The sequence below is a fragment of the Chlorocebus sabaeus genome, chromosome 19 (genome assembly GCF_047675955.1).
Source record: "Chlorocebus sabaeus isolate Y175 chromosome 19, mChlSab1.0.hap1, whole genome shotgun sequence".
In the NCBI taxonomy this organism is placed as follows: Eukaryota; Metazoa; Chordata; class Mammalia; order Primates; family Cercopithecidae; genus Chlorocebus; species Chlorocebus sabaeus.
In genome coordinates, this window is record NC_132922.1 from 2,293,604 (window position 1) to 2,319,083 (window position 25,480).

General features: G+C 56.3%; 1 protein-coding gene across 1 annotated transcript in view; it reads right to left on the reverse strand.

Moving 5' to 3' along the window:
- The window catches only part of TAFA5 (TAFA chemokine like family member 5), a 262,342-nt gene extending 241,755 nt beyond the window's left edge, over window positions 1-20,587 (reverse strand). The window contains exon 1 of the mRNA XM_007976131.3: window positions 20,383-20,587. Within this exon, the coding sequence (XP_007974322.1) occupies window positions 20,383-20,494 (112 nt within the window). The 5' untranslated portion in view covers window positions 20,495-20,587. The remainder of the gene's footprint in view (window positions 1-20,382) is intronic.
- Between the last annotated feature and the right edge of the window lie 4,893 nt (window positions 20,588-25,480).

Here is a 25,480-nt window from a genome sequence, read left to right on the forward strand (position 1 = left end):
ATGGAAATTTTCTAATCGAGAATTTCCGAGAAGCATGCATTCATTTCATCCCAAGCCTGCTCATATAGGCAGCAGCAACTCCGCGGCCGGGCCTGGGGTGCAGCCAAGGGCCCTGACTCTAGCCTTGCCCTCCATCCAGGCACTGAGCTTCTTTCTCACAGCCTCAAAGTGCTTGGCCCCAAGATGGGGAGTATGCACCCCCGAGAGACCTGCAGAGGCTGAGATCTCAGAAGGAAGTGACAGGAAAGGGAAGGGCAGGAGGAAGGATCTTCTGAGGACTGGTCATCCCCCTTCCCTCCTGCCCGCTGGGTAGCTGAGAGCCCTCATCCAAGCTGAGGACACCAGGCCAAGCACCTCTTCTTGGCCCCCACAGCGCCCAGACAGGGCTGCCGACTTCAGCCCTGGGAGTGGGCAGACAGATGAGGTAGTCTCTGTGAGTCACCGAGGAGACCAAAGTGGCCCACACTGGGACTCCCCGCTTGGCGCAGAGCAAGGCACGGCTCCTTCTCCTGCCGACTGCCCAAGGCCAGGGCCCCGTCAGAGCCACAGGGCAGACATGGGCTCCGGGGCCGCACATGCCTGCCCAGGCACTCAGCTTCTCTTAACCACGTCCCTCTCAGAGCACTGGGCTGACCTCAGTCTTGGGAAACCTCCGGGTCCTGGAGCTTGAAATGGGTCCAGCCACACTGCAGTGAGAAGCCGGCACGGGGTGGCACCCAGTAATCGCCAGTTTGTCCTTCGATGGGGGGCTCTTAGGGCCGCCTGTGACAGAAGGCCTCTGAGTGAGGGGAAGGAGCTGCACTCAGCTCTGCACATGCCGTAGCCCTCCCTTCCTGTGGACCCGAGGGCCTTGGAAACGGAGGCTTGAAGCAAAACGGCCTGTAACAAAACGCTTCAATGGCTTCAATGTTACAAGAAAACGCGGTTGAAGGAAGCCACGTTACTCCAGGACCTGCTGTCTGTCATTTTGCTGAGAGCTGCAGTTTCTAGCTCGTATCACCGATGCCGAGTGGGGGACTCTTCCTGTAGATGGTGCAGGGCGGGTTGACACCTCTAAGGTAACAGAGTGTCCCCAACCCTTTCCTTCCTCCAGGAAACCCTCCGCACATAAACAGGCCTGTGCCCGGGAAGAAACGCACCGAGAGTGGCTGTGTCAGTCATCACATGTGTACAGCACACTCCTCCACACCACAAACCAGTCTAGGTTTGGTACCACCCTTATTTCAAACGTTGTTACTTTCCTCTTGTTTGCCAGTTAGTCTCTCTCTTTTTTTGAGCAAAGTCTCGCTCTATCACCCAGGCTGGAGTGCAGTGGTGCAGTCTCAGCCAGTGGTGTGATCTCAGCTCATTGCAACCTCCACCTCCCAGGTTCAAGCCATTCTCTTGCCTCAGCCTCCCGAGTAGCTGGGATGACAGGTGCCCACCACTGCACCCGGCTAATTTTTTGTATTTTTAGTAGAGACGAGGTTTCACCATGTTGGCCAGGCTGGTCTCAAACTCCTGACCTCAAGTGATCCGCCCACCGTGGCCTCCCAAAGAGCTGGGATTACAGGTATGAGCCACTGCTCCCGGCCAGTTATTCTCTTTAAAATTCCACCTCTCCTTGAGTGGAGCAAAGAGGATCCTTTCCTTTCTGCAGTGTGGCTGTGCAGTGAGAGGCAGCAAAGGGGCCAGCCACACTGTCAGCAGGGCACCTCCTCCACCTCCTCCCACCAGGCCCCTGCAGGGGCTCAGTCACCTTGCAGCCTGGTCCACCGGGCCAGGCACACACAGAATCGGGGTGGTGGGAGCCCCTAGCCACTTTCCCCAAATCCCTGCCTGAACCGTGGTCATCAGCTCCTGGTGGCCCTCCCTGCAGCCCTGAGCCCCGGGGCTCCAACCTTGGTCACCAGCCTCAGCCTAGCAACGGCGAGGAGTGAGTGCACCTCTCCCCACATCAAGCCCTGTTCCTCATCTGTAGCCAAGTCCAAGAGCCCACCTGACAGCTCAAGACCAGATATCAGCCTCAGCTTCGGGGGACACACCAGGCACAAGCGGGCTCCCTTCCAGCAGTTGCCCCGTGGCTCTCCCAGCGCAGGAAGAAACCATCAGCACCATCTATTAAGGTTCCGCAGGTGATGCTTCATTTCCGATACCTGGAGAGATGGGCCTGCGTCAGGGCCTGACCGTGCCAGGCCGGGTGACAACCGTGAGAATGGAGAATGCCTTTTTAGGAGCTCAGGGGCGGGCCTGGCAGAACGAAAGGGGCTTCGCACAGCAGACGCCTCTGTCTGTTGGAGAAAGCGCAGAGTTTTGTCTTGGCCTGGGCAAGTGCCTTTTGTGCAATGGAAACTGAGAAATGGCTTTCTGCAGACCTGCAGTGTGGCGCTGACTGAAGGACATTTTCCAACAACAGGAATGTGCTCCTGTCCTTAGAAGCAGCCTCCCCTCCCCCTGGGAACCACATCATGCCTCTCCCTGCAGACGCACAGCCCCAGGAGACAGCGAGGAGGAGGAGGAGGAGGAGGAGGAAGCTCTGGGAAGCGTCAGCCACCTGACCCAGTTTGCCAAGGAGCAGGAGACAAAAGAGGCCAGCCCCCTGAAGGTGGCTTTTCCTGTGGGAGTCCAGGCTGGTCGGCTTCTCTGCTGGCAGGCGGTGACCGGGGCCTGGGCTTCTCTCTCCTGTCCACGCATGAAGCAGAAACAACAGGGGAGTCATTGGGGTCCGGGACCCCCAGCGGCCTGCTCTAGGGCTGTCCCTGCTTCCTGAGTCTCCCCACTTCCCAGCAGAGACCAGCTCCGGGTCATACAATGTCCTGGTTGACCCTAAAACTGCTTGGAGTCACCAGGCAAGCATGTCCCCATAACAGATGATAGCAATGTCCATGTGGGACAGGCACATGCGGTGCCTAGGCCCTCCCTCCCTCATGTCAAGGAAGGGGTGAGAAATCCTCCAAAGATGGACTTTTGCAAACAACGAAAACCCTTTTCTTGAAGTCCTCAGGTGCTTTTGAGTGTCGGAAGGAAGGGTATCAAATGCCTGCAATGGCCACGGCTGCCCACCCAGGCAAGGTCAGGAAACAGCAGGAACGCAGGCCTCAGGGTCCACACACGTCCAAATCCACCTCTTCCTTGATGTTGCTCCTGAAGCCAGGGAGCTCAGAGCACAGGGAGCATGGGGGAGGGAAGCCAGGGGAGTGTCCTGGAGGAGGAGGCCTTCAAACCAAACTTCTCAGGGGCTGCTCTCTGCTCAACGACACAGCCAGGTTCCCCCACCCCAGAATACAGCCTTGCCCCACAAGCAGTTCAGGGAGCATCCATCCTGTTCTTTTCTCTCAGATCTGAAGTTTATTACCACAGAATGAAGGTTTGTGCTCACATTTCCTTCTCGCAGCTATAATCACTAATAACCAGTCTGTTTTCCAAAACGATGAACACTGAACCTCAACAAAAGAGCCATGGTGAACATCTGGATGTCTTCTTTTGAGAAATATCTATTCATATCTTTTGTCTACTTTTAATGAGATTATCTGGGGTTTTTTGTGCTGTTGAGTTGAGTTCCTTGTATGAATATATTCTGGATATTAGTCCCTTGGAGGAAGAACCTGCAAATATTCTCGCCCATTCCACAGGTGTCGTCTTCACCATGCTGACTGTTCTCTTTGCTGTGCAGAAGCTCTTGAGTTTGGTGTAATCCCAATTGGCTGTTATTGTTTTTGTTGACTGTGCTTTTGAAGAGTCTTCCCAACAAAACATTTGTGCAGACCAATGTCTCGAAGCGTTTCAGGTATGTTTTTGGCTAGCAGTTTCATCGTCTCGGGTATTCCATTTATGTCTTTAATCCATTCTGAGTGCTTTCTTTATAATGTGAGAGACAGGGCTCTAGTTTCAGTCTTTCTTTTTTTCTTTTTTCTTTTTTTGTTTTTTTGAGACAGGGTCTCGCTCTGTCGCCCAGGCTGGAGTGCAGTGGCACAATCTCAGCTCACTGCAAGCTCCGCCTCCCGGGTTCACGCCATTCTCTTGCCTCAGCCTCCCGAGTAGCTGGGACTACAGGCTCCCGCCACCATGCACGGCTAATTTTTTGTATTTTTAGTAGAGACAAGGTTTCACCATATTAGCCAGAATGGTCTTGATCTCCTGACCTCATGATCTGCCTGCCTTGGCCTCCCAAAGTGCTGGGGTTACAGGCGTGAGCCGCCGCGCCCGGCCTCCAGTCTCATTCTTTTGCATGTGGACATCCAGTTTTCTGGCACCATTTATTGAAGAGGGTGTCCTTTCCCCCAAATGGATGTTAAAAGGCTCCACATCACTAATCACCAGAGAGATGCAAATCGAAACCACAATGAGATACCAACTCACCCCGTTAGAATAATGATTATCAATAAGACAAAAGGGAAGCGCACAAACAAATGCTGGCAGGGATTCAGAGAAAAGGGAAAAAGGGAAGCCGGATACACTGTTGGTGGGAACGTAAATCAGTAGAGCCATTGTGGACAACAGTACAGAGATGTCTCAAAAATCTGAAAATAGCACCTACCCCCTCATCTAGCAAGCCCACTACTGGGTATTTATCCAAAGGAAAGGAAAGCTGCACATGAGAAGTACAGCCTCAGCCTCATGTTTACTGCAGCACTACTCACAAGAGCCAAGACGCAGAATCAGCCTAAGTGTCCATCAGCAGGTGCCTGGATAGAGAAAGGGTGCCACACACACCCTGGAATAGTATTCAGTCATAAAGAAGGATGAGATCCTGTCATTCGCAGCTACAGGTACGACTCTGGAGGGCATTGTGTTAAGTGAAACAAGTTAGGCACAGAAAGATCAATACCTCCTGTTCTCATTCATATGTAAGAGCTAAAAAATACTGAGCTCCTAGAAGCAGAGAGGAGAATGAAGTAGAGAGGCTGCGGACGGGAGGAGGAGGCTAGGGAGAGGCTGGCTAGTGGACACCAAGTTACAGCTAAACAGGAGAATTGGGGTAGTCTATACACAGTAGGGCGACCACAGCTAGGAGTAATTTACTGCAGATGTTAAGAAATCTGGAAGAGAGGATTTTGAGCGTTCCCAACACAGAGAAATGATCAATGTTGAGGCAATTGGTGTGCTGAGTACTCTGATTTGATCATCACACATGTGATGTGGAGCTCAATAGTGTAGCCACCACATAGCCAGTCATTTCCCTGAGAGAGAAACAGTGGCCCACGCGTCAGTGCTGGCTGCACCAACACCCAACACCCAACAACCCCTCCCTGCACACGGGCAGCTCTAGAGGCCGGGCAATGGTTCTCCCCACTGCCCAACAACCTTTGTCCACAGGTGGACAAAGCAGTAGGCTGGTGGCAGTGCCCCACTGGCCATGCAGCTCCACAGCCCCGCTGGGGCATAGGCCTTTTAATGGCAAGATTCAGAGCAGAGGAGACCACAAGTTCAAATCCCAGGCCTGGCACACTCAGGTAAGAGGGAGCCACTGTGGTCCTCTGGGACCCTCTGTATCTTCTTCTGTAAAACGGGGCTCACGAAGCCTGCCTCTGAGGTACAGACACCTACCTGCACCCAGCAGTGGCCATGGACTTTTGTTTAAATGATGGACCCCTGAGTATCAGGGCACTCCAGACACAACCGGTTCAATACCAAAGGCCAACAGCTAAGCCAGCATGGGGCCATGCGGGGTGACCCCTCCATGATGGCAGTTGTGACTTGTCTGGAGACAGAGTCATGAGAGTTTCATGTGAAGAGCAGAGAGGACTAAGACGACCTTCTCCTCTGACCTGAGAAAGTCCCCAGAGTGTCTCCCAGGAGGCCCCACAGCAAGCGGGAGGTAGACAGGCCATTCAGCAGGTCCCTCCTGAGAGATGGGTGCCCGAATGCCTGGAGACACTGACCTGCTTCACCCGGACAGTGTCCCGGCTCCAGCATGGCCTGCAGGCAGGGAGCAGTGCCCATCCACAGTGGCCCTGAGCCGGAAGAGCCACACCCCAGAGGTCAGAGGAGGCTCAGGGCAGGGTGGGGTGTGTGGCAGGCCCCTGAGCCCCCCCAAGGCTGCCCTGTGCAGCCCCTCTGCCCCACCCTGCCCTGGCAGCTGCTGGCTGGCAAGGATCCTAACAGGATCACCTGCAGGGGTGTCTGGGATTCGGGAGCCGTCCCAGAGAAAAGCCACTTGCTTTGATAAGCTCCCGGAACAACCTCAACTCACTTTCTGCCAAGCACCACCTTGTGCCTTCCATGTCCTACCGGAGCCGGCAGTGGGTCAGGTTAGCCCCAGACAGGGAGCCCCCTCTCCAGGCCTCAGCACACCCCCAGGAGTCTGTGAAGCTCTGTGTCCTTCCCCACAAACAATAAAGCTGAGCCAGTCTGACCAGCATGTGGGAAACGTCACCCAGCAAGGTGCCCAGACTCACGCCCTCACCAGCCCAACTGCCCAGGAGAAAAACAATGTCACTGGACTCCTTCAGACGACGGTGTGAGCCACCCAGAGCAGAGGACTCCCTCTCCAAGACCAGCGGCCCCTCTGCCCAGCCCCCAGAAGTCTTTCTACTGCAGGGCAGCCCGTCCACGGGGAGGGCTCCCTGACCACGGCTGGATTAAGAATGGACGTTTGCTAAACAGAATGATCCCCATGTCATGAAAACACATGCACCTAAGATACAGTGCTGGAGAACAAACCCCAGGACTCCACCCTGGGTTATCTCTGAGCCATAAGATAAGTTGGCCCGGCCCACTCTGCCAGCCGAGGGAGTGTCCCCTGGATGGCCTCTAGTCCAACCCGCACCCCCCAAAGCTCAGTGGAGCCAAATCTCACTCTGTTGTCTCTCAGAAGTGCCCACTCCATCGCTGGTACCAAAAATGAAGAGTGAGCAACTGGGTGTTGGGTTCCGGGGTTGAACCCGGGTTAGGCATGATACAGAGAGCAGGGTTCCAGCCTGGCTTATGGAGCCCACCTGAGAGTGTGTGTGTGGTCCTGGGTGACCATCCTGAGCTCGTTCGGCACCCCACACTCGGGGTCCCGTGGTGCTGGTACGAGCAGGGTTCCAGCCTGGCTCATGGAGCCCGCCTGAGAGTGAGTGTGTGGTCCTGGGTGACCATCCTGAGCTCGTTCGGCACCCCACACTCGGGGTCCCATGGTGCTGGTGCGTGGTGGGAAGGATGGGCTTCCCAGAGTGAGACAGACAAAAGCCACCTGACATCTGAGGAACCGATGGGGGTGGGAGCATCATCTAACATCACCATGGGGACAGTGGCACTTGGGGCTTTTAGAGTTTCTCCCGTGTTCAAAAACACTTTCTTTTTCATCTGAGAACCTGAAAATGATGGAAGCAAAAGTAGATCAAAACATGACCCCCTTCAGCAAATGCACATCTATTTTCATCAATGAAACACTAATTTTGACTAAAGCATAGTCTTTTTGAAGATCCTGTTTGTACCTGGACGGCAGCCCATGGCTGGAAACAGGAGAAAGTGCCGAGACAGACTGGGAAGCCCTTGGCTACCGGCTTCCACTGTCCCTGGCACTTTTGGTGACATGTTTTGCTGTTTCCTCTATGTGGGGAGCCCCCGTCTCTAGGCTGTGGGTTCTGAAACCTTTCCAAGTTCATGAGTCCACATCTGCTCTGGCAAGGGCTGTCCACAATATGCTTGGGGTAAAGCAAGAGGGACACCAGGACAAATGTATCTGCCCTCAGGGGCCCACAAGTCAGTGGCTTCCCATGCACCTGGCACCAGATAGAGTTTTCACAACTCACATGTTCGGCAAATGCACACACCCCACCCGTGCTCCCGAGGTCCTTCCCAGGGGCAGCTGGAACTCTTCTCTCTGGAAGCCCTTGCCTTCTCCAGCTCGCACACGTGGCAGAGCCCTGGTGATGGGACAGCCCTCCTCAAACAGGCAGCACAGAGGAGCCTCCCGCTGCTTCCCGACACAGCTACAGAACCCCAAAAATGAGCCAACAAGACTCACGGATGACTGCACAGAAGAGCACGGGAAGGTCCCGCGTGGCTCTGGGACCCACATCCTTCCACTTCTGCAGGGCAGGAGCCAAGAAGCATAAATTAGCACCAGGGAGTGAACACGGGTCCTATACGACCCACGGGTGGTATTCAGCTACATTCTGGAATGTGCCATCAGGGAATGGAGTGCTACAGAAGAGAAGCTGTTTGAAAGCACAGCAAAAGTGTCTTTTCGAAATAGAGGCCGCTCTTGGCCAGGCATGGTGGCTCACACCTGTAATCCCAGCATTTTGGGAGGCCGAGGCAGGCAGATTACCTGAGGTGAAGAGTTTGAAATCAGCCTGGCCAACGTAGCAAAACCCCATCTCTACTAAAAATACAAAAATTAGCCAGGTATGGTGGCGCATGCCTGGCGTCTCAGCTACTCAGGAGGCTGAGGCAGGAGAATCACTGGAACCTGGGAGGCAGAGGTTGCAGTGAGCCGAGATCATGCCACTGCACTCCAGGCTGGGAGACAGAGCCAGACTCCATCTCAAAAAAAAAAGAAAAAAGAAATTCCAAAGAGAGGCCACTCCCGAGTCCGAGCAGCAGTCCAAAACGTTAGAAGTTTTGGAGCCATTAGCACTGTAACTGCTGCAAAAGCCTTACACAAAAGCATTCCCGGAAGGCTCAGGTCCCCCAGAAATGCAACACCAAGGCATTGGGCCCCAGGCATGCTTTAGAACAAGCGCCTCAACATTTAATAAAACCAAATACACACAAGACACTGAAATGACCACAAACTAGGTTCTCTCCCAGTCCAATCCCATTGTATGTTCATCTCAGACCACTGGCCTCAACAAAGCTCCAAGCCGATTTGTTTGCAGGTCAACCAGGACAGGGAGACTCCTCAGTCTTCTTGTTACCCAATGGATTTTTAAAAAGAAATAAGTAAATTCTGAGATGTTTATTGTCGTAAAACTGGTATCTATTTTCTAAAACATCAGGTGAAAACCATCCTGGTAGAGACAGCAGGTGGGCCACAGGCTGGCAGCAACGACATTGGGAGAACCCACACAGACAGTATCGCCAGCCCCTCCAACTTTAAGTTCAAAACCAGAAGACCAGGCAGGCAGCAAGGGGCGGAACGGATGGGGTGCCCTGAAGTGACCACATACCCCATCTCTGCAACTCCTCCATTCTGCCCATTGTTTCAGAAAACCATTCTGGGGACATCAGTAAGCCTGGGTGCTGGGCTGCAGCTCTGGGTGTAGTGGGGACAGATGCACCCTCCGGGGCACAGAGAGGGGCTGAGAAGGGCAGCCACACTCACCGGCCTGGCTCAGCCCTCACTCTGCCACACCCTTGGGGCCTCCGGCGGACAGGAAAGGAGATGCTGGTACCCTCCTGGGCTGTATCTCCATCCCGGTTCCCATTACTGCATTCCATCAGATTCCCTGGGGCCCATGAGGCCTGAGAGGTCAGCAGAACTGAGCCTTCCAAGCCCTTCCCACCTGTGTCCTCACCCCTCCTCTACCTCTCCCTGGGCACCCCCAGTTACTTCTACCCGGGCACCCCCGACTACCTCTCCCCAGGCAACCCCGACTGCCCCTTCCCCTGGAGAGATGAGCCAGGACCAGGAAGGCGTCCAGGAGGGAAGCAGAGGCAGTCACGCGAGTTCATGCTGCGAGCCTTTGCAGCACGCCACCCAGGTGCTGGAGCCCGTCTCCGTCCAGACGCAAGGACGGGAAAATGCCCCAAAAACTAAATGGCAAACGGGCCTTGGGTTTGCTCAGAGCAGGTTGGGGAGCCAGGCCTGGGCACACTGAAGGCCTCGGGGGCTGACCCAAGGCGCCCGGTGCCTGGGAGAGTAGGCCCCGCCCCGATCAATCCCTGCATTCAGGCCACAGCTCCTCACGGATCTGGAGCATGAGCCAGTATTGTGGCAGCGGGGAGGGAGGGGCTCACCAGGGTGGAGGCAAAGCCATTCACAGCCCAAGAAAGGCAGTGGCTCAGAATGTCTGGTGGCGGAGGAAGGGTGGGGGTGACAAGGGAGGCAGGGCCAGATGCCCTGGGAAGGCCTGGCTGGCCAGTTTGGAGGTGACAGTGACACAGTGGCCATGCCCATGGAAGGGGCCTTGGGCAGTCAGTGGGAGATGACCTTGAGGCTGACCTTCAAAGATGTGCCCCTGTCAGGACCCCAAGCATGCCCCAGCTCCTCCCATTAGCTCCTTCCATGGCAAACAGCACATGTACCAAGCACCAGTCCCTACCTGAGCAGGGCCAGGCCCATCCCTACCTCCTGAGTCCCCCAGCCCTGTCTGTGCATCCAGGAGCCCGAGGCGGTGGTGGCAGGCTGGGTTCTGGGACACAGTGCGATGTCAGCCAGTCCCCCAGTGCTACTACGAGCTAGATACTGGTGACTCACTTCCCAATTAGCCACGTCGTCACGGGAAGCGCGAGTCAGGCCTGCTAAGTATGCGTGTTTCACAGGGTTTACTCTCCAGCTCAGCCGAGAAGAGGCGGACAGCACAGCCCGCCTGTGGGCCTGGCGCCTTCCACACCCCCTCCCTCCTCAGCAGCATCGGGGCTGCTCACCCCAAGGAGGCCAGCACGCACTGTGTGCTCAGGGATACCTGGTCACCAGTCTGTGCAAGCCCACTTTGCACCACAGTGGCCCAAGTGACCCGTCCCCTGTTTGAAAACACACTAGAGATGTTTGTCGAGCAATGTTTCAACTTCATTGTGTGAACTACAAGCAAAATCCCATCGGTCCCTCAGCCCACGAAGCTGAAGCAAAAAGCAAACAAGCATCACTTTAAGCTGGTGTTGGTCAGGGACAGGGGAGTGGGGTCAGGGCCCAGGCGAGCCTGCCGTCTGCACAGTGAGGCCTTGGAGTCCCAGGCTGGGATCGCTGATACAGAACTGTGCAACCCTGCTGTGTCACCTCCGGTACTGTCATCCCAAAACTGAGGGTCTGGAAGACAATGAGCACCATCGATTTCAGGAAAACTGAGGCCCAAAGAGGAAAAGGCTTAACCTCCCCTCATCTTACCAAGCAAAGGGGTCTCCGGGAGTTGCTGAGTTTGAAGGGAACAGAAGGTGGCTTTGGTTTAAGACACAAGGAGTCTGAGGAGACAAAGGGAGGTGCGGTTCCAGCTGACCAGATGTGGAGCTGCAGGCAGACTTGTGGGTGTGTGTGTGTGTGTTGAGAGTGTTGTCTAACACACCGGAATGCACGTTTGCACCACGTAACAGAAGCACACTCCATGCCCCCGCCCACCACATGCATGACACGGGGACCCGGGAGGGAAGGTCCGCCTTGCCCTAAAAAGAGGGGAGGAGGAAGGCCTTGGAAACAGGAAAATCCTGACTCAGCAACAAAGGCTAGGGGTGGCGGAGGTCGCCCCAGGCAGGAGGCTGCCCACAGGACAAGAATAGCCTGCCTGTCAGGAGGCGGCATCCAGTGCAGAGTGGAGCTGAGTGCTCTACCAGCACAGGCCGGCTGACCCCGGCGCCACCTCCCTGCGGAGGGCCCTATGGAGCCTGAGCTCAGTCGGGGACCGGGAACCAGGGACCAGGGTCAGGGCAGCTGGCTGGAACAGAAGGGCACATCGGTGCTAGGCTGGGGGAGGCACAGAGATGGACATAAAGCAAACTCTAGGCAACCAAGGGTCCCACCAGCAGAGCAGAACTTCCTGGGGGAGAAATCCATTTAGGAAATGCGGGCTCTAGACACCACAGAAATCTCCAAATTCACACTTGGGGACCCAGCCACCTCCTGGAAAGGCGAGTGTAATGAAACAAGCAGGAAGATGAGGGGAAGGGCTGATGGGCGCTGCCGTTGGTGTGGCAGTGTTTGATTGCCTCTAAATGGCTTCATCACCATCGGCAGCACGGTTACATGTGAAATGCGGAGAAATTAAGACAGAGAAGAGATTGCAAGCAACTCGTGAACCCTGCAGTGGTTCCAAGCTCTGGAAACAGAAGTGTGTGGAAACGTGCAGAGACACCTCCCTCCCGGCAGACAGCCTTTCCAGCAGCTCCGCCGGTCTGGGAGGGGCTGCACTGAGCCTGCAGGAGCTGTCTCTGCGGAGAGAAACAGTCACGGGAGGCAAGGGACCCGCACTGGACGGGGACTTGGGCTGAACTTCCTCAGACCCCCACGCTGGCCCGTCCAGCTGCAGAAGTGGAGAAACCCAGAAACTGTAAGATTGCCACCCTGCTGGTATTGAGTTCACCCCAGGAAATACCAGCGCAAGGGCGTTTGCTAGGGCCACAGACAAGGTACAGACGCGCTAGAGCAGGGTTCCCGGTGGGCTGATTGTCCTGGGGGACAGGCAGCAAGGTCCAGAGACACCTCTGGTTGTCACAACTGGGAGTGGCATCGAATGGGGGTGGCCGGGGCACCCTCCAAGCCCCTCCATGTACAGGCAGACCCCTGCCACAGAGCACGGCCCAGCCCCAAATGACCCTAGTGCTGCCCTGAGAAACCCTGAACTAGGGGGAAATTGGAACAAGTGCAACTTTAAGGAGAACAAGGATTGGGGAGCTGTCACTGTAGGAGTCCAGAAAAAGAGGCCAAAAAGAGGATATGAGTTTTCCACTCTGGCAACGAGAAAAGTCCTACTAAGTATACCTACCAATTCTGAGTTCTTCCCAGGTATTCTACATATTATTATTATTATTATTATTATTAATCAAACTGCTAGAACCAAAGATATGCTTGGAATCCAGGAGACTTAGTTTGCCAGAGGACAGCAGCCCTCCAGCCTCTGCCCCTCCAGCCCCGCCCCCAGGCTTGCAGCCCCTCCCCTAGGCTTGCAGCCCCTCCTACCCACAGCCCCGCCTCCAGGTGGGCCCTACCCCTCTCTTCGGCCCCACCTCCAGGCCTCCAGCCAGGCCCCTGCCTTCAGCCCCGCCCCCAGGCCTCCAGCCCCGCCCCCAGGCCTAGGCCCAGACGGATGACCCCTGGCCACTGGACACTCCAGTCTCATCTTTCAAGCATGTTGACTGTGCTGAGGCGGAAATGCCATCTTTTCTAGAGATGGTCTACGAGTGCAGAAACGGGCAAGGGGCTGGCTCAGAAACCAGCAGCGAGGCAGCAGAGCATCCCTGAAGGTAGAAGAACAGCGCGGCCTGGAACACTGCAGGCGGGGGCGGAACGGGGCCTCGGTCCCTGGCAGGGCTGATTTCCATGGATGGGCCACTGCTGGGGACCCCCAAGCCCGTGGGAAGTGCAGCTGGCACCGGGAGGAAGCCCAGACCCGGAGTCAGGCGGGCCTGCAGTGCCTGTGTGGGACCGGCCCCATTGCTCCCCCTAAGGAGGAGGCCTCCAGTCCAGCCGCTCCTCCTCTGGTGGCTGGGAGGTGAGGGGGTACCAAGCCTGTTTCTGAAGGATGAAATGCAAGCACAGCAGCCTGTTACTGTGTTAGCGGTCTTGCTTTCTCTGTATTTTCTTTCCTATATTCATTCAGATATCCTGAACCAAGCATGAAGATGCTGTGGGCGAGACAGATTCTTGCATGTGCCTTCAGGTGGCACAGCCTACGCCTTGTTAACCCCCAGGAAACCAGGGTCCCTGATGGCTGGACCATCCCGCCTGCCCTTCACGACCCTCCCTGCGGTGCACCTGCAAACCAGGACCACACAGCGCCCCAAACAAGCAGGCAGTTCCAGCAGGGGTGGAGCCAGACCCCTCTGTGCCCAGTTCTGGGTGGGGTGGGTGACGTCAGAAGACATCACCTACCACAAGTGGGCCCTCCTCTGTCCCCCACAGCTGACCAGGCATCCCCGACTCCCCTGGCCCCTCTGCCTGCGGGGTTGACATTATTGTATAGACAGGTTTCCACGTCCACGTGACCTTCCGGAGCTTCAGCACACTGAAAGCTGGGAGGTTCCCTGTGGCTGCCTCACCGTACAGCCCACTGAACAGAAGGTGCTGTGACCAAGAAGTGTCTGCCCAGAGAGCCCACAGTCAGTCTCCTGAGGCCATCAGCCATGCCCCAAACTCAGAGCCCAAGACAAGGCAGAAAGTGACCCCAACAGCAGCCACCAAGACACACATGCACAGCACTGGAGAGGGGATGGGGACGCGTGCCCAGGGGATGCCTCGGGGAGCAGGGGATCCTCTAAGACATGAGGTGGGCACTTTCTGGCCTAGCTCACCACGCCTTCCTGAATCCACAGCATTTAGGGAGTAAGACGGGCCTTCACGGGCGGCAGAAGCACCAGAGCACCTATGTCCGACCCGGAGTATGTGGGAGAGGAATGAGCACATGCCAACTTCCTGGGAAGCTTCTGGAAGGCTCTGTAGGGTAGAGGCTGCTCTCAGGATTGGACTCCAGGGCTGGACAGAGGGACGGAGACTCCCACCTGGGCAGGGGGGCTCAGCTTTGGGTGCCCTGAGTGTGGTGAGCCAGGGGAGAGGGTGAGAGCCGGGGAGGAGGGTCGAAGGCAGCTGGGTCCTTCCAAGGGAAGCTATGGCGCAGGGCAGGAGGGAGAGCAGGTGTAAGGTCTCAAGTGACAGCGGCCCAGACAGAGAGAGGTCAGGCAAGATGTCTTTGGGACAAGGAATGGAGAAGCCGGCTGGGTGCAGGGTCAGGGGCACGGGGAGCCCAGGGAAGGGAGAACAAGGACAGACGAGGTTCCCCAGATGGAAACCAGATCCAGAGCTAGACCTTGGGCTGCCTCTCAACACCTCTGGGAGGTCCCTGACATTCTGAGGTGGCAGCTGGGTTGGGACACAGAAGGGTAGCATGAAGAACCCACCAGAACACAGGGGCCTAGCCCAGCCTGCTCCCCCATCATCTTCGGCCTTTGCTTTGTGCCGACTGACTGTCCTCTCCCCTCTGGAATGCCAGCTCCAGAAGAGTGACCATCTCTGTCCCCGGGGCTTGGCACATGGCTGGAGCTCGCCCAAGACTAATTAAATGAATACCCTGGAAGCCACGTCTCCAGCTTCACCCGCAAGCCTGCAGCCAGTTCCACCACTCCTACCTTCTTCAAGCAGTGCTGAAGCAGACCTGCAGAGCCAGGCCCCTCCAAAGCGGAGGTTCACCCCATGGTAGGTGACATGCCAAGGGACAGGGATGCCTCTTCCAGGGAGACTCACTGCGGGGCTGCCACCCCACTGGGCCCAGACCCGCTGTCCTGCAGGATGCCGCTGGCATACAAAGCTGGAACTCAGCCTCCCTGGAGCCAGGAGGACCAGGGGATTCCACAGGAGTCCTGCTCGCCTAGTTGGAGATAAAAGTAATTCCATACCTGATTCCTGCCAGCCATTTTAATAAATAAGTAAATGCTACAAAGCCTCAGGGAGCCCTCTACCACATTCGCTAGGGTGAAGGAGAGACAAGAATAGTCGCCCAGATCTGCTACCAGCTGCCAGGCCCGTTTCTGGAAAGCCCAGCACCGAGGCAGCTTGTGCTGCTACCGTGAGTCTTAGCACATTCCAGGGCGGAGAAGTCCGGAAGGGAGGGGCGGGATGGCTGGAGCTGCTGTTCCTGGGCTCCAGTGGGGCTGTCCAGGCCTCCAGGCCCACCCAGGGCCTCCACAGAAACCATCGACACTGGGGGCAGATCAGGGGGCCCTTGTCAATGGAGAAGCCCCGGGACCATGTGCAAGGCAGCATGTAAGAAAGGGCACACCAGAGGCTACGGGCCCCCTGCACCTGAACCCGCACAGGCGCCTGAGACAGCCTCAATGACAGTTCCCCCAACAGTCATCAGTCTATAGGGCTTTCCACACCCCGGCGCTCACTCCGGCCACCTGATCAGATTCTGGTCCTCCTTGTCCATCTCTGCCCTGAACGCTGGGGCTGGACCATCGCTGACAGTGCTCTGGGTGACAGGTGGCAATCTGTAGAGGTCATTAACTCCAGAGCGCCACGTTTTAATGCAAAAATGAGCCCTTCTAAATCGGCGCAGATGTGCGGCTATATAAAGAAATGGGGATTTTAATGTTTTGCTTTTCTTCCCTTTTCTAGTGCCACATTATCATAACATTTTCCCATAATTACGCCCATAAAAGTCACCTGAAAATGCTTCATGCCACAAAAGTTGATCTACATATTTCATTCCGAGTATGTCGAGTGGCAGATCCTGAGCTCAGAACTCTGGGGCAGAACTTAGCTGGGGAGCCTGGTGTGGAAGAGGCCCATCAGGTGGAGCCCCCTTCTTGGGTTCGAGTGTCCTCTGGCCTCAGGGAGGTCCAGTAGAACGGGCGCAGGGGGGAGTGTGACACCTGTGTGGACAGTGGAAGAGTGTAGACCCCCCTTCTGGTCCTATCTCAATGAAAGAGCAGGGGTGGAGGGTGGGAGGGGACAGTGGGGCACCGCCAGGATCCCCGGGAGTTGATGCTGCTCTCCAGGGTACTGTCTAGAGCCGCTCAGAAGTCCCTTCTCCCAGGGGTCCCTACATGGGAAAATCCTGTGAGGGGGCAAACCTGCCTCTTCCTCACTGAGCCTAGGGCCTGGAGGTCGGCTAAAAGAAATCCCAGAGACTGATAATTTATATTTATGGAGCTGAAAGAAACAAACAGCCCATCTTCTTGTGCTCCAAATCCATCAAATAAAAACACAGTGAGAATTTTTTCAAAAAAGATGAGAAATAAACTTCTGAATGGCACCACTTCATTAAGCCTCCAGTGTTTTCCATTTTACCTCTTCGAGAATCCAGAACAAAATTTGAACAGCAGGAAAGTGACATATTCTAATCGCTCCTAAATATACAATAAATTGTATTTATAAAGGAAATGTGACACCAGAGTGCCTACGCTCAGTTAGGATTCTAATGGATTCAAAACAGTTCCAAAGTTGTTTGTAATTTCTTCTCATAGTTGTAGCTGAGGACATGAGATTTAACAGGAAGGTACAGCTCAGTGTTGACGGCATTTATTTGGAAATTTCCATGTCCAGCACATAGCGAATCTGTCTCTCTTCCTCACTCTCCCTGCTATGCTGAAATACAGTTTGGGTCCCCACCATCCACCTGCTCATGCTGAATAAGTGACATGGAATCTAGGCTAGTGCAGAGTGTCCTTCACCTGTGATTTCAACACTGCACACAAGGACCGAGTCAGTGCTTAGGTGTCATAGGGAGTTACCTCAGGTCATCAATGACTTCTCTCCCTTGCTGCTGTTGTATCCTAGATGCCAGGGTGGAAAGATCACATCTTCGGTGGCGGGCACAGAACACCCTCAACCAGGTCTAGTTGGGTCAAGAGGTCCTATTCCACATCTAGGCAAGAAGCACATCTAGGCAGACAGACTTCTCTACCCCAAATATACTAAGGGGAAAACAACCTACATCAGCTCTTTGTAAGCCACACCCAGAGGGGTTTCCTCAGACCAAAAGGAGAAGAGCTTCAACTTTCCCCGTCAAAGCTCATCATCACGCAAGTCAACTCATCACCAACCATCCAACCCTCATGGGCAGCACCGGCCGCGGAAGAAACCAAGCCTGCTGTCACCGTGATGGTCTCAGACCACTGAGCATGCATTTTAAAGTGAGCCATCCGGGGCCCCTTCCCCTGTTTGCGTCTCCTGGCAATTCTTCCCCAGGAGGAGAAAATGACAAGGCTGTGTCACTATAGCAACTAGCCTAATTGGTGGACTGCAGGTCTTTCTCCAGCCAGACGGTGGAGCCCATCTCCTTATATACGGATCCCAGCACATGGGAAAGAAAAGGCCGGACTCTCACTGGGCCAAGAACAGTAGAATCCCCCCAACAGAAAACCAGGCCAAGAAAGAATCCAGTTTCCTCTTAGCTGCGCCAGGAAGCCAGCACCTTGTGTGCTGCAGAGAAACACACGGATTTAATAGGCAGGATAATTGAACCCTGTATGATACTTATCAGTTTCCCTAATTAATATGATACAAATATATCTGCTTCATAACACAAAGACATTTTGAGAAATAAAAATCCTTACTGATGACAAAAACAATTCACAAACAAGAATACAAACTATTCTTCTTCATCCCAGATACACTGGAAGAAAGAATGAAAATCGTAGGAACTGTTTAATTTGCATTTAATTTGCTTTATCGGTTCTAAACAAAAGGGGGGGAATTTTTCTTTTTCTCTAGGACTGCATTTCCAAGCTATCAATTATTATTATGTCTATTTTGTATTTTAGTGAAATGTTTTAATTTCTCCAAGTACATTTCTGGTGTAATGGGGTGTGTCTCTTATTGTCAATTATTCCATTACACGGAGATGGAAACAGCCATAACAACGTGCTTCACCCAAGCTTCTGTTATTAATTATTTCTGCTATTCTGGTAATATCTTCTTACCAACTGTCCTTGTCCTGGCTAAGGGCTGTTTCCAGAACGCTGGGGAGGCCTCCTAAGGAGGAGGGATGAGCGTGGAAACCAGATCTCCTGTCCTCAGCATGTCTAAGCAGCAGGCTCAGATGTCTGCGCCGGGACACGGGGACTGGACTCAGCAGAGCAGACGACAGTCTCAGGAAGGTGTGAGCCGTCCGGATGAACAACGTGCTGACACCTTAGGATTGAGGATGCAGCGCAGGGTGGGAGAGGGCTGACGCTGCGTGTATTGAGACCGTGTGTACCTGGCTCCTCACGGGCTGGGGAAGTGCAGTGTTGAAGCCACAGGGCCGTGGTGTCAAGTACTTAGCAACAATTAGTAGTTGTTCTTTTCCACACCTGCTGAGCTGCTGGGGGTTGGGGGTGAGGTGTTGTCCTGGGTTCTAGCAGCCAGCCAGGGATGGGCAACCTGTAGTGGGCTCAGGGCACTATAGCCCCTCTCCAAACACTGCTGAATGAGCCCCCTCGCCCTCTCCGGAGATGCCACCAGGAAGTGCATTCAAATGCCTCTTCTTCGGCGCAGAGTGTACCTGCCATTAACCCTTTCTACATCTCCTAGGAAGCCTTGCTTGGGGGTCTCCTAGGGAATCCCCCCACATACCCCTGCAGGCACTGTGACGGCCGCGGAAAACTCGGGGACAGGCACAAATGTCGCTCAAACCCCTAGACCCTCCTCCCTGTCCTCCCTGCAGCCGGCCAACCAGTGAGTTCCCAGGGGCTCCGGCGCACCCAGGGTGGCCTCGCCTGCCTGGGCAGCTCCGGTTGAGACCCCCAGGCTTGGCGACCCCTCCCCGCTCGGTGCCACAGCAATTCTAGGGAAATGCATAACCGCGCTGAAGCAAGTAGGACAATTCCTGCCCTGGGCCCCGGGTTTCCCTCGCGATCCTGGAGAGCTGGGCTGTCCCAGGACTCCGGAGGCCGATCCCGCGGCTGCCTGGGTCTCCCTGGCCACTGTGCTCTCATTTTGGCGACAGCGGAAGGATCGGATCAGACTGGAAGCTTGGAGGCCCGGGGCTCTGGAGGACGTGGTGTCTGTGGAGGGAGGTTTGGTGCTGGTCTTTTTTTTTTTTTTTTTTTTTGGTAAAGAATCCATATTTTTCCATCACCTCCCGCGCCCATGGCAATTCTCCATGACAGGTACTCCCCAGCACCCGTCCTGTTCTCCTGCTGAAGACGAGAAGCCTGAGCTCCCGGAGCTGAAGCCGACCAGCCCGCGCCATCCGGGGCCAGAGCCTGTGCCTGGGACGCTGAGCAGCCCCCACTTACCCCACCAGCCGCGAACGTGCCCCGGGATGCTGAGCACCCTCCCCAGCGCCGAGGCTGGAGTCTGCACACGGGACTCCAACCACCCCTCCTTCCACCCGCCGGGGGCCTCGGCAGGGGCACAAGCCGCCCCCGCTTTCACCCCAGGCAACCGGGAGCCCGCGGCGGTCACCCCCCACCCCAGCCCCCCGCTCACACCCGGGGGCTCACCGGCCCGCACCACCCCAGCCCGCGCCCGCGCCGGCCCCGCCGGTCACCAGCTCGGGCCCCAGACACGACCCGAGAAACGTCCGCGGCCGCGGCGAGCCCCCTCCGGCCATCCCACCCCTCACTTCGCTTCTCTTTCCAGAAGGCGCCTGACGAGCCCGTTTCCCGGGAAGGCGGAAGCTCCAGCCGCTCCTCTGAGCCCAAGCTGGGCTCCTGCCCGAAGAGCTCCTCTCCGGGCTCGGCCGCTGCGTCCCCCCTTGTCCCGGGCTGAGGCACGGGGAGGGCGCTCCGCAGACACCCCGGCAGCGCCGCCCGCCCTCCACGACCTGCAGCTGCCTCCTGAGCGCGCATCTCGGCCGGGAAGCCGCTGGCTGGGCTCCGACCGCCGGGCAGGGACGGGCCGCGCCACCCGGGGCCTGGAGCCCGGGCCCTGCCGGGGAGTCAGGGAAGGGAGGCTCGGGCCGGGGCGTCCGACCCCGAAGTGCCCGAGCGCCCGGAACCCGGGTGGACCCTCTTGCCCGCCCAGCGCAGCGTTGGACCGGCCGGGACTCGCGGGACCGTGCGCCCCGCGCTCGTAACTCCGCGCCGACTCCCGGAGGCCCGCGGGGCGCCTGCCGGGGCCGGAGGAGGGGGTCCGGGGCCCAGAGGGCCGTGCCGGGGCCGGGGCCGCGCGGTACTCACTGCAGTAGGCGATGAGCAGACTGGCCAGGATCATGAACGCCCAGAAAGTTGAGGACATGCTGGGCAGGGCGGTCGCATCTTGCCGGCTGCCGGTCCTGGGCGATGGCGCCATTGAAGCCGCGGCGCCCGCGCGGGGGGCAGCAGCGCGTCTCAGCAGCCGGCCCTGCCCGCGCCCCCGCGCCGGCCTCCACGTGCGGGCCCCGCGCGCGCCATCCTCCGCCGCCGCCGCCGCCGCCGCCGCGCCCGGGCCCCGGCCCACCGCGCCCCGCGCCGCGCCCGCGCCGCCCGCGCTCGCGCCCGCGCCTGCCGACCCCGCGCCGGTCCGCCAGGGGGACGCCGGCCCCGATCTGGGCGTCACTGCGCGCCCCGGCTACGCGCGCCCCGGCATCTGAGAGACAGGCGCGCGCCCGCCACCGCGGGGGGCTCCCGCCGCCGACCCGGGACTAGCAGAGGGTACGCCGCGCCCAAGCCGCTCCTCTGGATGGCGACAGAGACGGCCTGGCGCGCCCGCAGCCTGGGCCCCCAGCGGGGAGGACGGCCGGGCCAGGTGAAGTTCCTGCACTTGGGCCTTCCGCGTTCCCATCCACTGCAGCCAGGGCCTGGAAGGCTGGGGAGGGGACGGGGGCGGCAGACGCCTCCTAGGGTGGGTTCTGGGACTTGGATCCGGAGTTTATTCCAAGGAGAGGGTGCTCTGGGCCTGTTCCCTAGGTGTGCCCTGTCACCCCAAATCGGGCTTGTGCAGTGGGGTCCCTGAGTGCACGGGGAGCACAGCCTCAGACCCCAACAGAGTCACCCTTCATCGGAGGCCCAGCGCCCATGAGGGCTCCTCCTCCACCCGGGGCGGCACTGCCAGGCACAGGCACGCAAGTTCCCTCCGTCCTCTGCCCCAGGATCACTCTACTCGGGCTTGCCCTCCTGGTTCATCTCCCTGGAGTCCCTGCAGGACCAGCTGTCGGTGGCGTCTCTGGGCTCCCAGTCCCGGGACTGGTGCTATCGAGGTGGGTTTTCTGAGCAGGATGACAATGATTGCAATCTATTTTACTTGCATAGTCAATGATCATCATCTGCAAAACAGGTTCACTCCTATAACAAGCTAAGGAGTTAACCTTAGTGATCCCTGTAAGGACATAAGGACACTTTCCCCATCTCCAACCCTCCTTGTCATGTCCCATCTGCACCGCCCTCTACAGCCCAGGAGATAGGCTCCCCAGTCCGGGATGCCCAGATGGCCCTGCTGCCTGGAGAGGCTCTGGCCCCTGCCAGTACCTGCCACAGCAGCGCCCCAAGCTCTCCCTTCCTGCAGGTTCATGCACACGGCTAATAGAACCCCTCCTCTGGAACTCACAAGATCTTCTCCATCCTGCATAGGGCTGGGGGCTTGAGCACCCCAGGAGGTTCTTTTGGAGCTAGAGACCCTTTTCTGAGGAGCCAGTAGAGGGCCTACGAGTCAGACTGAGCGACCAGGGAGAAGCATCATGCCTTCATCTTGAGGCCTGGTCCAGGGAGGTGAAGGGATGTGGACTGTCCCCAGCCCTACACTCACACACAACTCATGCATGTAAGCATTCATGCCCCACGCACACACTGCACCACACGCACACACATGTATTTTCCTTGAATCTCTCTCACACACACACACACACACACACACACACTTTCTCATCCACACACACAAACACTTTAGGAGAAACTGAGCAAAGAAAGGCAGCCTCTCACTGCAAGTCCTCTCACCCCCGCCCCAGTGGTTGATGTGCACTGAAGCGTCCTTGCCAGGGGCTCTGACGAGATTCTTGTGTTAATATGATTGTGTCCATGCTTGTTTTCTCCCATCAATTTTCAGTCCTGTTTAATTAAAACACCGACTTTCCTGTTTAGTATCCGCTCAACTGCAGCTTCTCCCTGCTCTCTTTCCTGGCAGGGAGGTGATTCTGCAGAAGTTGGGGCTCCTGACAACTTTGGGGTGGCCATGAGGGATACACCCCTTGCCTCTGGATGTGCTGGGTAGGCCTGGCACCCTGGCAGGGAGGGTCTCCCTCAATGGGATTCCGTGGAGCCACCATCAATGCCCAGGTCTCCACCTCGACAATTTCATTCCTTTCATTGAAGCCTTTTTTCCTGCTAAAAAGGATGTGGCTTTTAAAATGTTACAGATTCCAGTTCATCCTGTCCATCCCGAACTCCTGTGCCAGACATTCCTTCATTCAACCTCTTTATTGTGCACCTACTTGGGCCAGGCACTGGGACTGGGGAAGCCCCCAAGACCTAGATTTTCTGTCCCCTGGAAAGTGGCAGTCAGTTTGAGAAACAGACAAGGAAACAAACAATTCCAGTGCAATGTGGCAAGTGTCACAGTGGGAGGGAGAGGAGAGCACCCTCGGAGTAGAAGGAAGGAGCATTTACCCTAAAATCATGCTCTAGAGTGCAGCAAGGTGTGTGCCAGGGAAGGCTTCCAGGAGACTGGTTTCCAGGCCCTTTTGGTCCCATCGTTAGGACAAACACACACACACACGTGCACACATATATGCACATGCGTACTTACACGAACACACGCACACGAACACACATGCACACGTGCACACACACGCACAGACATGCACACGTGCTTGAACACACATGCACACACATGCTTGGAGTGAAAGTTTCCGGAGCAATATTTACCCCAACAATACTCTGATGTTTTCTATTTCATCCTAATTCATTTTTGAAATGCTGGTTGCCCACCCAATAATTTGGTTTAAAGTAATTTTCTTTGTTTAAAAAATATGGTTTAAAGAGAGATGCAGTCTACCTGGACTTTGGGAGGGTACATTGGAGCCTTCCTGCCAAAGGACAGGGGCCGTGGTGACAATGGGGTGGCTGGGGAGGGCTCCCAGGCAGAGGGGAAGGGTGGCAGTGTGGTACCCAGCCTGCTGTATCCAGGAACTCAGACACTGAGGTTTTTGTGGCCACAACATTAGGCCTATAGCTGGGAACCTTGAGCTATGGGCGAGCAGTGCCTGGTTCATTGCATGCTGAATATTTCCAGAAAAAGGGGATGAAAGGGGAGCCCTTGGTGCTTATGACTTGGAGCCCAGAATGGTGGAGAGTCTGAAAACGGTGATGCTAGAAAAGGTGAATTCTCCACTCCAGGTTACAAGTAGAGGGACCCAAGGAGTGGGGAGGTGGCGGGGAGGTGGGGGGTCTGAGATCAGATTGAAGAGATGGGGTCTCCCTGGAACAGCAACCTTGAGATGATTACAAAGACACCACCCCCGGGCAGTCCGAAGGCAAGGGCAGGTGCCTGGTCCAGCCCCATCCCGGCCTTGTTTCCAGAGGCCTGGAGAGAGAGACCAAGATGGAAATTGAGGATGGGGGGTGAGCGTAGCCTGAATTCTGTTGCTAGGGAACAGAAAGCTCCACTCTGGATCCCAACACACGCTACGGATTGACGATTTTTCTGTTGTTGTTGATGGACTGGGTTTGATTACTAGCCAGAACTGACAGGAGTTTAGATTTCGAAACCTAAATAAGTCTATTAAATAATCACACCACCACCTTAACTCCTACCCAAAAGCACAGGGGATGGCAATTGTGTAACCCTTGAGGGAGTCCTCGGCTCTCACCCCACATCAAGCCACCAGTCCTGGGACTGCCTCAGAGGCCTGACCCATGGAAGGGGTGTCCTGTATGGCGGGGCACCCAGGTTGGCCGAGGAGGGCAATAGAAAGGGGTGTCACCCAGAGAGGAGGGGTGTCACCCAGAGAGGAGGGGCGGCTGACCAGGGTGCAGACGCGGGCACGTATTGCAGTCAGGCGGCGGCCTCGCTGTCCTGCTGGGGATGGGAGCCCACTGCTGGCTGCGTTCTGCTGTGGTTGGCGGGGGGCGGGTTATTCTCTCTCCACTCCTCTGCCATGAGGGTGTTTTCTATTTGCCATTAGGTTGCAGGTGCCCAGCTGACCAAGGGCTCCCTGAGATCCTGAATTTGCAGCTGGATGTTTTCACGGGGTGAGATGTCAGGATGTCCCCACTGATACAGTGGAAGAAAAATGTATTTTATGCAAGGCCAGCGCTATCTCCTAAAGGAAGCACACAGGTCTCTGAACGGCAGGCCACAAAAGGTGGGGGCTGTAGCGGGCTACCGTGCCTGCTCTCCCGGGGATCCGTGCCTCCCTCTGAAAACAGTCACAGACTTTCACCTTCCACACACATATCCCATGTGCATTTTACCAAGAGGTTACTCTGACAGCTGGGAAGGACCCAGGTTGGCAGAAAGAGTTAAGCCAGCTTGGCAGTGGCTGGGGAGATCCAGATGAGAGCCGGGGTGTCTGGATTCTCAGAAGCAGCAGTCAAGGCAGGGATGTGGGGGGCTTGGCAGCTATCCAGGAAGTAGAACTGACAGGCTATGGGGAGTCCTGAGTGGTGGGCATGGCAGAGATGTCCTAGGTGACTCCCCAGGCTTCTGGATAGAGAACCGGGGAATGACTGGGTGCAGTGGTTCATGCCTATACTTCTAGCACTTTGGCAGGCCAAGATGAGAGGGTAGCTTGAGGCCAGGAGTTCAAGACCAGCCTGGGCAACATAGCAAGACCCCCATCTCTACAAAAAATCAAAAAGTTAGGCAGCATGGTGGTGCACACCTGTAGTCACAGCTACTCAGGAGGTTGAGGTGGGAGGATGGCTTGAGCCCATGAGTTCAAGGCTGCAGTGAGCTCTGATTGTATAACTGTACTCTGGTGTATGTAGGTGATAGAGGAGACCCTGTCAGGAAGGAAGGAAGGAAGGGAGGGAGGGAGTGAGGGGAAGGGAGGGGAGGGGAGGGATTCGGAGGTTGAGATGGGAGGATCCCTTGAGCCCATGAGTTCGAGACTGCAGTGAGCCCTGATTGTATAATTGCACTCCAGTCTGGAAGGAAGGAAGGGAGGGAGGGAGGGGAGAGAGGGGAGCGGAGGGGAGGGGAGGGGAGGGGAGGGGAGGGGAGAAGGCAGGCAGATCAGGGAAGTAGCAGGGATGGCCGTTAAGATGGGCCCCTGCCTGCTGCTGTGGACAGACTTGAACACTAGGGAGCTCAGGCACTTCCTCAGCAGCTTCCAGGCCAAGAGAAGAGCCACAGCACACAGGA